General features: G+C 42.1%; 1 protein-coding gene across 4 annotated transcripts in view; it reads left to right on the forward strand.

The window, feature by feature from the left end:
• The window catches only part of LRRC20 (leucine rich repeat containing 20), a 94,745-nt gene that overhangs the window by 52,360 nt on the left and 29,139 nt on the right, over positions 1–13,246 (forward strand). For all 4 annotated transcript variants that reach the window (XM_061635284.1, XM_061635282.1, XM_061635281.1 and 1 more), the window contains exon 4: positions 4,882–5,049. In XM_061635284.1, coding sequence (XP_061491268.1) covers positions 4,882–5,049 — 168 coding nt within the window. The remainder of the gene's footprint in view (positions 1–4,881; positions 5,050–13,246) is intronic.

Raw genomic sequence — 13,246 nt, forward strand, 5'->3', positions numbered from 1 at the left:
CCCTAGCTTTGTAAGTCAAGATCGGGATCTAGTTATACTTGTTCTGACTCCTAGTTGCTAATCAGTGCAAAAGGCAGGGTTTATTCTAACATGCAGCTAGACAAATTTTGTGCAGTGTCAAAAAAAAAAATGCAGTGTGAAACAGGTTTTTGTGCAGTTGAGCATATGGGATTTAATAAAGTGCTAGGTAGTTTCTAAAGATGAAATAAATAGGAAAAGATAAAAAGAAATAGAAAATGAAGATCAATACTGGTTCCTTTCAAATCATCATAACCTTATACTAATAGTCTGTGCTTTTTTGGTAAAAATAAATAAATGAGGCACCAGTACTCATATCTTAAAAGTGCTGTGCATGCCAGCACAAAATGGCTCCCATGGGCAGCAAAAAAAGAGGTGCCGGTACTCCATAGCAGTGAGTACTGACACACACAAAAACCCCTGCTAATTAATTGGACAAATTGCTTGACTACTTCAGGAGCAGGCAGTGGTCTGGCTGCTTGTGCGGTAGGAAAGATAGCTTAGCATAAACCTTGGCAAAAGGAAGATAAATATCTATGGCTAAGGAGATTCTGAGCTTGAGAGACTCCACCCAAATGGCACTTTTTTGGTAATGTCCATAGCTTAAGCAGTTCCTGAATAACAGCAGCAGGAAGCAGGGAAATGTGGCCTAAATTCAGTGATAAAAGAATGCATTGCCGTCATTTAGCGAAATGTTGGTATAGCTTTTTATGGAAAAATTTTAAAGTCAGAGCCAATACACGGAGCTGCAAGGAGTTTTAAAAATTAGCAAAACTGTGAATCAAAGTCTTTCACGCACACAGGCACTCTTCTAGCACGATGTAACTCTTTTCACTTACAGGCTTCATTCCACAGTCAGATTGTTTAAAACTGAGAGCAAAAGGTAGCCACTTGTACACCTTTTTTGGAGAAAAGAAATCTCTGGTTTGTAAGCGCTCCAGATCAAGGCCCTGTCTTCTTTTTCCTGCTCGGTGACTTGCTAAGTACCACCAGTGGCACTGTAGGAGTGGTAATAATGAACAATAACAAGACTTTCATGTCAGACAGAAGATTTAGATGAGACTTTGGCTTAATTCTCACAAAAAGAAGATGCACTGATAAAGCTATGTGTGACTTGTACTGTTTCAGGTTGTGGGTAAAGGCTTACCTGTAGAAAGCTAGCATGTTGGTGTTACGGCCCCAGCCTCAAGCTTGCAGGAGGAGAAAGAGCTGGCTGAGTCCAAAGTTGCTGTGTGGCTGGCTGGGGAACTGGACTGAGCTCCTGACTCTGAGCATGAGGTTGATGGTTAGGAGCCCTCTGAGCCTGGGGTTGCAGATAGAAGCCTGCAGGGCCAGATATGAGGCTCTCACAAGTGCCTTCCCCTGAGCCCAAGGAGTTTGCTGCTCCCGTCCAGCGGCACAAAGAACATGGCAGGCAGGAAGCCTCAAACGGCAAATGTAGCACCTGCCCCCAGAACAGGAGGATGGCCCTTTTATACAAGGGGGTGGAGCTTAGGAGGGGTAGATTGGAGCCAGAGGATCATAAGGCCTCAGTTCGCCTCACCAGAAATTGTGGTAATACTGTGCCTGCCTGGTTTTTTTTGTGGGTTTTTTTTGCATTTTATTTTTCTTAATTAATTTTATTGCTATGTACAGGACCAGCACTAGCAGGCAGCCAGGTTGGACACTGACCCAAAGCCCCTGGCCCTGGGAGGAGATCCTGGCACTGAGAGGGGCCCCTGTGGCTGGGACTGAGTGGGCGTAGCTCCCGCTCCGTGATCTGCGCTAGTATCGGGACACGGAGCCCCTGCCATCTTGGCAGGCGTGTGCACGCAGCGCACTAATCTGCTGACGCAGCCAGGCCTATTTAAGTCCCCGCAACTGCCTTTGAGAGCCCCTGCAGTCTGGTGCCAGCTCTGGCTATGCAAACTGCTTTAATAAGAAAAGCACTATAGAAATATATTTGAAATATATGGTGCAATGTCAGCACTAGAAGGAACATTTCAATTGCTTCTGTATTTGAATGTACAGTCCTAAAAAGGGATGATGATACCCTCACATTAAAATGTTCACACTAGCTGAAGTAGATTTGCAGGCTCACCACGTTATAAGTTTCCTTCGAATTCTATAGCTTTCTAAATGTAGGATATGAGGGAGACCCCCTCCCCCAGTTTTCTTTCTTTCTCTCTCTCTTTTTAATTAATAATTTGGAGAAAAAGATTTCAGCAGGCCAAATTTCCCCTCCCCCCTTTTGAGTATGCTGCACAAAAGTCATATTGAAATGGGATACTTCCTTGGCACCCCATGGGCAAGCAGGGTATATTCCAGATGGTTAGCCTTGCTCCCTTTCTTCAAAGTGAAGCCTAATAATGAAAGTTTTAAGCTTCATATCATAGACAGCAAATCTCTTCTTTAAATTGACCTGTAGAGATTTCTGTAAACTTCACATTAGAGAGAATATTGAATGAAGGCCCACATTACCTATCAAAAAAGTCAAGATTTTGCTTAGAAATGAGGAGTTTTTGAAACAGACCAAGATTCTGAAGCCTCCCAGCTGAATGCCTGTATGTCAGACCCTAATTAATCTTAGATTAATTAAAAGCCTAATTTTAACATGCCTCCTTTTTCTATTCCCTCCAAAATAGCCATCAAGGAAAGGGGGGGAATTTGAATTCCATGTGGGGAAATGAATTCTGATACCTTACGACATATACCAGAGGTACACAGAGATGATTCACCTCTCTGGCTCCTCAGACCTTTTCTGAGAGAGATGGTTATTAGTACACTGCTTAGTTTTAACCTGTTGGTTATTCGGTGCTTTTTTCAGGTGTTAAACCAGACTGTTAGTGTGCCTTTTGAAAACCTCCTGAAGCCTCACAAAATATAGCTGCCAAAATGTTGATTGGGTCAGCTAAACTCAGACTATGTGTTGCCAACACTAAAAAGAGTTTCACTGAATACCTGTCCATTTCTGAGCCCATTTCAAAGTGTGGGTACTTAGCTGTTTTTAAAGCCCTGAACAGTTTGAGAATCTCATGGAGCGCCAGTTTGCATACCATTCTGCCTGTACTCTTAGCCACAACTCAGCTAGACACAAGGTTATTTTTTTCAGCAGAGGTGCTCCATTTCCAGAGCTTGGAAGTAACTAGCTACAAGTAACGAATTACTTCTAATTCATTACTTTTTTGAGTAACAAGTGTGTAATTCCTTTACATTTTGATTGTAATAGAACTAGAAGTAATTTTACTACTTTTGTGGAGTAATTGTAATGTTTCCAGAATTACTTTTGGGCATTACTTGGGGGGGGGAGCAGGGGGAAGTCTTCTGCTCCTCTGATTTGTGGATGAAAATCATGTTCCTCAAACTGGGCTTCTGTGCAGTGTCTCTCTTCCCTCATGCTCTATGGGTGGGTAGGAAGCAACGAGGGAGGAGGCAGAGAGTGAGACGGGGTGGAGTGGAGAAAACAATTATTTTAAAAAACGGATAGTGGTGGTGAAGAATGGAGTGGAGGGGAAAAGGATCCAGAGGTCAAGAACATGGATAAAGGAGGAGAAGGAGGCAACAGCGGAATGGAAATAAAGAACTGTGGAGATGAAAGATGACAACATGTTTTGGCACACGAAGTGGCCTCCACCACCCTCTCTGGCTACTGTGCTGCATTTGCAGTATTTTAACTTTTTTGCATCTCGGGAAAATGTTTGCTTGAGTGAGTGTCCCTTAGTTGGTGGCAGGGCAGGGTCTGGGAGGTAGTTAAGTGAGAGAGATTATGCTTGCTGGCTGGGGGGGGGGTTGCACTTGGTTTGACGTGCAAAGATCTGAGTAGTGGCCTCAGCCTCCCTCCCCACCACCCTTACCAGTGGAGAGACCACCATTGCTATCTTATGAATAAAAATAATTATTCTACTGCCTCTGTTTATTTTACTGTTTGTTTATTTGTAATGTTGTTTTAGGCTACTTAGATGTGCAGCAGCCAAGGTCAGCACCTTGTAGGCAGTTTTTTTAAAGTAACTGAAATGTAATTGTAGTGATTACTTTGAAGGAAAAGCAAAGTAATCAGTTACTTTCAAAGCAATTGTAATTGTAACGGTAATTGCTACTTTTTGGGCCATGTAACTGTAACTGTAATTTATTACTTTTTAAAAGTAATCTTCCAAGCTCTGTCCATTTCCCACTGTGGAATAACCTCTCTGAGGAGACACACCCAGTTTCACTGTTGTTGGCTTCTAAGCACCAGGCTAAAACCTTTTTGTTCTCTCAGGCACTTTAAGTATTGCTGTTTTGTCTTCCATCTGCCGCTTCTTATAGTTCTGTATTTTTATCTAGTGGTTATAGTTTTAATTTTTGTAAACCATCCTGGAATCGATTCTGATGATCTATTTAAGATATTATAAATATCTTAAATCAGGGATAGGGAACCTGTGGCCCTCCAGATGCTGTTGGACAGCAAATCCCATCATTCCTCACCCACTGGCCATGCAGGCGAGAGCTGATGGGAGTTGGAGTCCAAAAAACATCTGAAGGGCCACAGTTTTCCCATCCTTAAATAAAGGTCTGGCATGTCAGTTTGCAAAAAGAGACTTTTAGAATTCTGTAGAACAACTGTACACACACATACACGCATATTCCTCAACCTTTCCTTGAGAGTTCTGGAGAGACAGAAAAGCCTTCTCTCCCCCTCTCCCCCCGTCTTAAGGTTGGCTTAAGCTGTCAGGGTTTGTTATGTTAGCAAAGAAGCCAGCAAGCACTGACATCTTCTCTCCTACAATCTCTGTTTTTTATTACTTGTATTTAATAACAAGGACATTGCCTGAGAAAGGGAGGTTTGGCTGGGCGACTTTCTGAATTGGCCAGGTTTTCATGATTTCTCATCCTGTCCAATTGCAGAACTTAATCTGGAAGGGAATTACATTCATCATCTGCCAGAAGAGGTCCGAACCCTGCTACATCTGAGAGTCATCAACCTCTCCAGAAACAAATTTCGTCACTTTCCAGAGCAGCTGACCTCTTTGCAAGCTCTTGAAACAATCAACCTAGAAGAGAATGAGATTGCAGGTAAGACTGTATCTGGGCATCCAAGGATTTCTCTGTTACAACTGTGGAATACCAAAGGCCTTATATTAAAACTTGCTCCAATGTTCAACACAGTCTTGTATTTAACCGCTAACCTGGTAGGCATCAGCAACAAGGAATTACCTGCAAGCCAGTGAGCAGGCTTGTGGAGAAGGGATCAAGTGTTCTGTCCCTCCTCTGCCCAGCACAGAACCAGCCAGGCTGCCAGAGGAAAGAAGTCTTTCCTCTGTGTTCTGTATAGAAATAGGCTCTGCTTAAGCTGCTGCAAAAGGGATGGAGCTGTTCATCCCTCTTCTACCATCTCCAGAGAGCTAGTAATTTATTTATTTATTTTGCAGTCTGGTAACAATTGTAGGCTGGTTTAGCATATTCTCCTCTTTTCTTAGTCTGTCTTTTCCATGCAGGCAGAGATTTTATTGTTGGACAACCACTTGTGCATACACACCTTGTAGCTCAGTGGCAGAGCTTATGCTTTGCACACATACTATTCTAAGCTTAATCCTAATTACTTCCAGTTGAAAGAGCTCAAGTAGCAGGGATGGGAAACCTTGGAGATCAATTGCTGCCATTCAGAATAGATAGTCCTGGGTTCTAATATGGTATAAGGCAGCTTTGTGTGTACATATCTCCATTACACACATGGATCTGTCTCTAATACTGAAATAAATACACCAGCCACGGCTTATATAGCAGTGCATTACAGCCACAAAGCTTTGCTTCAGGCTTTTTGCTTTGATTTCTAGAAAACCTTATCCTGTACGTTCCATATGCTAGACCAGAGGTCTGGAGAGTTCTTGGCATTGGCAAAGTACCCATTGAATCAGTTTGCATTGGTATCACTGGTTAGTAGATTGTGCTATGATTTGTTAAAACTCTAAGGAGATAGTCGGTGCCACTACATTATTCATAGCAGATCTAAGCTGGTCGTGTATGCCAGTATAAATTAGGGGCATTTACGAGATTGTGTGTCAGGAATATGCTGGTGTGTAGGGTGTGCTATTGTTTGTGTGTCTGGTCTTGCCTCTTCCCTGTGCGATTAAATGGGCACCAAGCATCACTGTATTTCTCCCTTCATGGTGCACCACCGTAAGTCAGGAAGACTTTAATTAATCATAGTTTCCTGTTACATCTTAACTGGGAAATTATGGTTTACACGTTTGGAACAAGCCAGGCTCATCAGCGGATTTCAAGCTATGGTGTAAGATCCTGGCTTGTTCTGAACCTAATAACCTTAGTTTCCCAGTTTGGATCTAATGGGAAACTATAGTTAATCAAAGACTTCCAGGGTGAATTGCTATGCATTGGAAAGGGAGGAAGGAAGAGATGGTGCAGGCAGAATAAGTTTTGTTCATATATTGGCTTATTAATCCAAGATATGTATGTCCAAACTGTGGGTGTTTTTCTCCTCTGTTTCCTCTGTTCATTACTTTAATTCGCTTTAAATATGTACACACAATTTTAGTTAAAAATATTTCTATACTGCCTTTCATCAATAATAACCAGGGCAGTTCACAGCTACATATATAATTCCAATAAAACCGGCCCATTAAAATACATAGAATCATAGAATTGGAAGGGGCCTATAAGGCCATCGAGTCCAAGCCCCTGCTGAATGAAGGAATCCAAATTAAAGCATACACAACAGGTGGCTGTCCAGCTGACTCTTGAATGCCTCCAGTGTTGGAGAGCCCACCTCTTTTTTGTAGATGTAGAACTTTGCAATTATCCCTGTTAAATTTCATTGTTGTTTTCAGACCAATGCTTCAGCCTGTCAAGATCCCTTTGAATTTTGTTTCTGTCTTCCAAGGTATTAGCTATCCCTCTCAATTCTGTATCATCAGAAATCTGATAAGCATTCCCTGCACCTCCTTATCCAAATCATTAATGAAAATGTTGAAGAGCACTGGGCCCTGGACTGAGCCCTGCAGTACCCCACTCGTTACCTCCCCCCCCAGTTTGAGAAGGAACCATTGATAAGCACTTTTTGAGTACGATTCTGGAGCAAACTGTGGAGCCACCTGATAGTTGTTCCACCCAGCCCACATTTAGCTAGATTGCTAATCAGAATGTCATGGGGCACTTTGTCAAAAGCTTTGCTGAAGTCGAGATATGTCCACAGCATCCCCACAGTCTACCAGTAAGGTTAACCGATCAAAACCTGAGATAAGATTAGTCTGACAGGATTTGTTCTTTATAAATCCATGTTGGTTTATAGTAATCACTGCATTGTTTTCAAGGTACATGCAGACTCACTGCTTTGTAATCTGCTCCATAATTTTCCCAGGGATCGATGTCAGGCTGACTGGTCTATAGTTCCCTGGTTCCTCCTTTTTGCCCTTTTTGAAGATTGGGACAACATTAGCCCTCCTCCAGTCGTCTGGCACTTCACCCATCCTCCAAGATTTCACAAAGAGAATAGACAGTGGTTCTGAAAGTTCTTCAGCCAGTTCCCTCAGTACTCCAGGATGCAGTTCATCAGGCCCTGCAGATTTGAACTTGTTCATAGACCATTTGTCCATCAATCTCAAACTGTAATCCTGCCCCTTCAACTTCATTTTCCCCAGGAAGGTCATCGACCCTCTTATACCTACACTTATTTAGGCTTAGTTTCAGTAAGGCAGGAATAGCCAGTGTGGTGCCCTTCGGATTTTGTTGGACTCCAACTCCCATCACCCTGACCATTGGCCATCTTGGGTGGGACTGATGGGAACTGTAGTTTAACAACATCTGGACAGCCCCACATTGGCTACCAAAGGGATGGGGAAGTAGTTTTAGTAGGGCGCATGCAAAGGCTTCACAGAAAAGATGAGTTTGAGGAGGTATTTGAAAGAAGTGAGAGAGGTAGCATCACACAGATATTCTGAGAGGTGGCTGCAGATTTAAGATGCAGCAGCAAAAGGAGTGAAGTCATTTGAAGGAGTACTTTGGACAGCTGAGGGTGGTGGAGCTAGATGAGTAATTGTTGTTGGTAGGGAATATTTTGGAATATGAGCAGAAGGATGAAGGGGTAGATCTATGATGGTAAGCATAAGAAGTTTTATGTTGGATCTGGAGGCAGACGGAAAGGCAGTGTAAGGATTTAAGGAATGTTGATTTAAGGATTTAAGAAAATGTTGTAATGGGAGAAGTGACATGGTGGTTTTTTTAATTACTTTGTAAAAATGTGTTTTTAAATTTGTATATTTGTGTTTAATGTTTTTAATTGTTGTAAACCGCCCACAGAGCTTTGGCTATGGGGCGGTATACAAATGCAATCAATGGAGAAGGACTATGGGGAGTTGTGTTTGGCAAACATACATAGAAGCATGAAGAGTACACAATTTGCTGCTTCAAAGAGAGAAGTAGACTGGGAGGTCCTTTTTTGAGCTCATTTTGTACTGTAATTTTCAAAATAATTCTGTGCTTCTGTTGTAAGAAGACAGGGGACATAAAATACTGAATGTGATTGAAGGAGACAAATCAAAGTAGGGTATAATTTTAAGACATAAAACATAGCTGCTTTCAGAGTCTGCCTGCATTGTTATTTTAGGCTGTTTGTTGCAGTGTACGTTAGATTTCAGATCTGTGTGTCTTAGAGGCTCTGATACCTTGATGGTGAGCTGCATTTCAAAAAGATGTATAGATAGGATTAATGTGAATTTCTTTTCTTTTTTTGCATGGATCAGTTTTTAATTTGTTTAGATGTGCTGGGGGTGAGGAGGTATTGAAAAGCTTTTATTTATCAGCCTGAATCAGATATAAATAAATGCCAAAGAACAATAGGCCTAGAAAAGGTCCCTGGAATAGTGTAATAGTAGGGTGCTGTTACAGGCCCAATCCAGAGATATTTTCTGTATTACCTGCAATTTTACCAAATCTGTAAAGAAATATGAACAATGTTTTCCAAAAATATGAACCAGTATATCCAGATCAATAGAATAGGAGGAATCAAAGTGAGTTGCTGTCAGAGATCACTGAATTTAAAAAGTATAAATAAATAAGAGAATACCATATCTATCAGAAGCAAATTGGAAAGATATATGCCAGAGATAAGGAAGCTTTGCCTTCCAGATGCTCTTGGACTCCCATTGGCACCAGCAGCCAGCATGGCCAACGGTCAAGGATGATGCAAACTGTAATCCAACAACATCTCAAGGGCCATAGATTCCTGATTCATACAGATGGGTCAAGCAAACAACCTCCTCATGTATACAGTATGCACAGCAAAAATCTTAAGATGTGAAGGAGACAAAAGTGCTTGCTGGTGTAAATGATGGGATGTACACTCTGAAAGAGGTTACGTGGACAAAAAACTTGCAGTCTGAAATGACATCATAGTTGCCTTAGCTTTGTTCTTCCTCATTCACATCCAGCATCATCACTTCTCTCACCTATCTCCATCTGTGGATAAGAAAATGTTTTAATATGATAGGAGAAATTGAATTGGGATTGCTGGGAAATGTGGCCTGGGCTTGAGGGGGAAGGGGTTCTTTGTATGTACAAAACTGCAGTGGGGAGGGGATGAGGCTGTCTCTCAGTACTAGTATAGTATTCAATAGACTGCCTCATGTGGGTCAAAACCGTCAGTTCAAGAACCCGTGATGAAATAAAATTTATCTAGAACATATGAAACTGCCTTATACTGAGTCACACCATTGGTCCCTCTAGCCGGCCTGGCTGTAGCTCTTGGGCGGAGCTGTTTCCCATCACGTTATCCTTTTAATTAGAGATGCCAGGGATTGAACCTGGGATCTTTTGCATGCAAAGCATGTGCTCTCCCACTGAGCAACAGCCCCTCCCCTACTTGAGCAACTCTGAGCTCAGTTCAGTGACCCTAGTCTTAAGCTACAGCCTTTTAATTAAAAAGAGAAAAGTAACAAAATTCCTGAAAGGGATGAAAAAAAAAATAGTGGAAACTCAGTCATCAAACATTGGCTGTATTCCACAATACCACTGTTTAGTGGTATTAGCATCATGCTCCTTATTTTTCCTTGGTTTAGCCACTAAGCATTGAAGAACACTCTCCCTTCTTCTCAATGATTTACATTCTGTACCAATATCAAACAGCCAGGCATACTTACCTAAGTTGTTACAGAGCAATCAGCTACAGGTAAATAATACATCAAATCGATAAAGCATGTAACAGTCCAGATAAAGCCTTGAAGTTTTGAGGCTGGGAGATGAAACCCTACAACCCATAGGGATGCAGGAGCAGGACAGCGTACTCAGAACGAAAGCAGGAGTAGGAGAAGATTGTATGTGTCTAACAGCAGTATAGGGCTGTAAATTCTGCAGTTGACCATGAAGTAGTAGGACACAGTGGAGGCTAAAAAGAAATGTGTGTGTGTGTGTGTGTGTGTGCGCAGAAACTACTGTACAAAGGTAAAAATGTATGCTCATTGCTCCACTTTTGCCTATGGCCAAGCCCAACATGGGCATGTGGCTCCCAGAAGGGAATGTGGCTTTCTGAATGAAAAAGGTTTCCCACTCCTGCTCTAGAAGTTCCAACAGAACCAGACTCATATTGGAATAGCCACCAACAAAAACACTACAGAAACAGTACCTGGCTGCAGTTGTCTCCTGGCGTCCAGATGTGAATGGGATGAACTTGTTCTGCATGAGATTTGCTGCATGAATTTATACCTACAATTCAGACCCTAGGTATTAGGCTGAGTGTTTGGCAAATGAGGCTTGTGAGGTGAAACTGCTGAAGCAGAAGGAAGCGCTCTTGCTTTAAGGGGCTGGCTTGCACCTAGCTCAGCTTAGTGGCAGAGCACATGCTTTGTATGCAAAAGGACCCAGGCTCAGTCCCTGGCACCTCTGGGTAGGACTGGGAGAAACGTGTCTGAAATGCTGGAGAGATGCTGCTAGTTAGGGCAGACAACCCAGAGGCTGACAAGCCTGGTTTTTGCTGCTTGCCTCAGACTACAAAAATGAGAATGGTAAAGAACCTGGCAAACTGCAGTTCGTAGCTGCTGGGCTAGGTTTTGTTTAATCAGTCAGAATTGTTTTTAACCATGTTTAAAGCAATTATATAACTGTCCAACATTGGGTGTCCTTTTTCTAAGATGGGAGATGCAGCTATTAATTTTGTGCTGCCTGAAAACATTTATTCCTTGAAGATGGAGCAGTTGGCCCTGGATGGTCACCATATATTCTCCCTTCCCTCAGAACCCTTCACCATCTGCTCCATATTTATTCAGAATCAAGTGGTGTCAGGTGGCACAAAATTCGTTCTGAACAGCTCCTTTTTTTGTGAGCAGATAGCTAACATTGGCCAGTTACGTGATGCCTGAGAGTACTTCAACGCAGTTAGCAAACAGCAGGGAACTAAAACATTGCACCAGAAAATAGCAGTTAATTATTTCAAGAAACTGTTCAAGCCTAACTAAAATGATTTTGCACTGCACTCTACCTAAATTCAGACATTGGTTTAGTTCTGCTCTGATTGGTTCTGCTTTTGCTTTGGTCTTGTCTAGACTGTACAGTAACAAGTGGGAACTACAATAGAATGTCGTAGTGTGAAGTTCCTTGTTCAGGGTTCCAGCCAGCCCATCAGCCAGCCATGCCCTTTTCTAGGATATTCCATTCCACCACCACCATCTACCCCCCCCCCAGCAAAACAGTCGGTCAGCATTTCATATCTGCTGAACGTGCTCAGCATTTGTTAGATTTATATCTCGCACTTTCCTCCAAAAGAGCCCAGGGTGGCAAACATAACAATACTAAAATTAAAACTTTTAAAAACAATTAAAAACAACCTTCTACAAACAGTTAACTCCTAAACGCAATCACCTACTCTCAAACTAATAATTACAGAGTTGCTAGACAGGACTTTAAGACATCAAATGCCAAGGTAAACAGGAATGTTTTATAATTTCTCCTAAAAGTTAGTAGTGACGAAGACTGACACACTTCATGAGGGAGGGCATTCCATAAATGGGGACCATCAGAGAGAAGGCCCTATTACAGATCACTGCCAACTAGGCAGCCCCCAGTGGCAGAACAACCAACAGGGCCTCCCCTGCTGATCATAGGACCTGGGATGGTTGATATTGGGTAAGGCGTTCTTTTAGGTACTTGGGTCCCAAGCCATTTAGGATCTTGCATACCACTACTAATACTTTAAAGCTTTATGAGATCTGTCTCCCCCTTATCTCTCAGCCCTTATTTCTCATTATAGCCCTGCTCGGATCTTCTTTCTGTGAACTCTATGCTTTTTATCCATTAGCTTGACTTTGTCCATTTTCTCTTGTTGCTCCATATGTCTGGAATTGTCTCCTGGACCACTTGCGGACTGCTCCTTCAATTTCAGTTTTTAAGTCTCAGCTAAAAACTTTCCTCCAAAGCGTTTGGAATTTCAGTCTAGGTTTTACTTTTATAATCCTGTATATCCAGAGTATGTGTACCTGAAGTGCTTGCTTTGTCTCCTGCCTGTTTTATGCCCTTCCCTTCCTCTTTGTTGTCTTTTTATTTTATTTTCATTAGATTGTCCACCTTTGCGGTAGGGACTTGTTTTTATTGTTTTGTTTTCTGTACAGTACCATGTGCATTTGGTCCTAAATAAATAAACCTTGAATTCAGCCCGGGACCTCACTGGCAGCCAGCGCAGAGGCTCCTTCTTGTGTGTAGGTGGTACCATTTTAACTACATAAGAATCCATACTTGAAGAATGAGTTCGCTATTAGTACAGTATGTTACAAGAGTGTGAATCCTTTGGCCCTCCAGATGTTTACCAACTCCCAGCATCCCTGTCCATTGGCCATGCTGGCTGGGGCTGATAGGAACTGTGACTCCAACCACATCTGGAAGTTCCCCATCCCAGTGTGTTTTAAATTGTTTTTAAAAGATGTGTTTTAAACTTGTATATTTGTTTTTAATGTTTTTAGTTACTGTAAACCGCCCAGAGAGCTTCGGCTATGGGGCGGTATACAAATACAATAAATAAATAAATCCCTGGTGTGCAGGATCCTTGCACTGAGGCCTGGTGCTGCCCTTTCTGACTATTCCTAGTTATATTACATTTAGAGCAGCAGTTCTTCTGTTGAAGAAAGGAATGACACTGGCATAAATGAAAATCTGATTTCTGCACTGGCTGATTGTCACACCTCTTCCTAGAATGTGCTCGGCTCCTTAGGAATTTGTAACATGTTTGGAACAGACCAGCAGTCTCTCTAGTCCAGTATCTGCTTTTAGATTG

This window comes from Rhineura floridana, chromosome 7 (genome assembly GCF_030035675.1).
Source record: "Rhineura floridana isolate rRhiFlo1 chromosome 7, rRhiFlo1.hap2, whole genome shotgun sequence".
In the NCBI taxonomy this organism is placed as follows: Eukaryota; Metazoa; Chordata; class Lepidosauria; order Squamata; family Rhineuridae; genus Rhineura; species Rhineura floridana.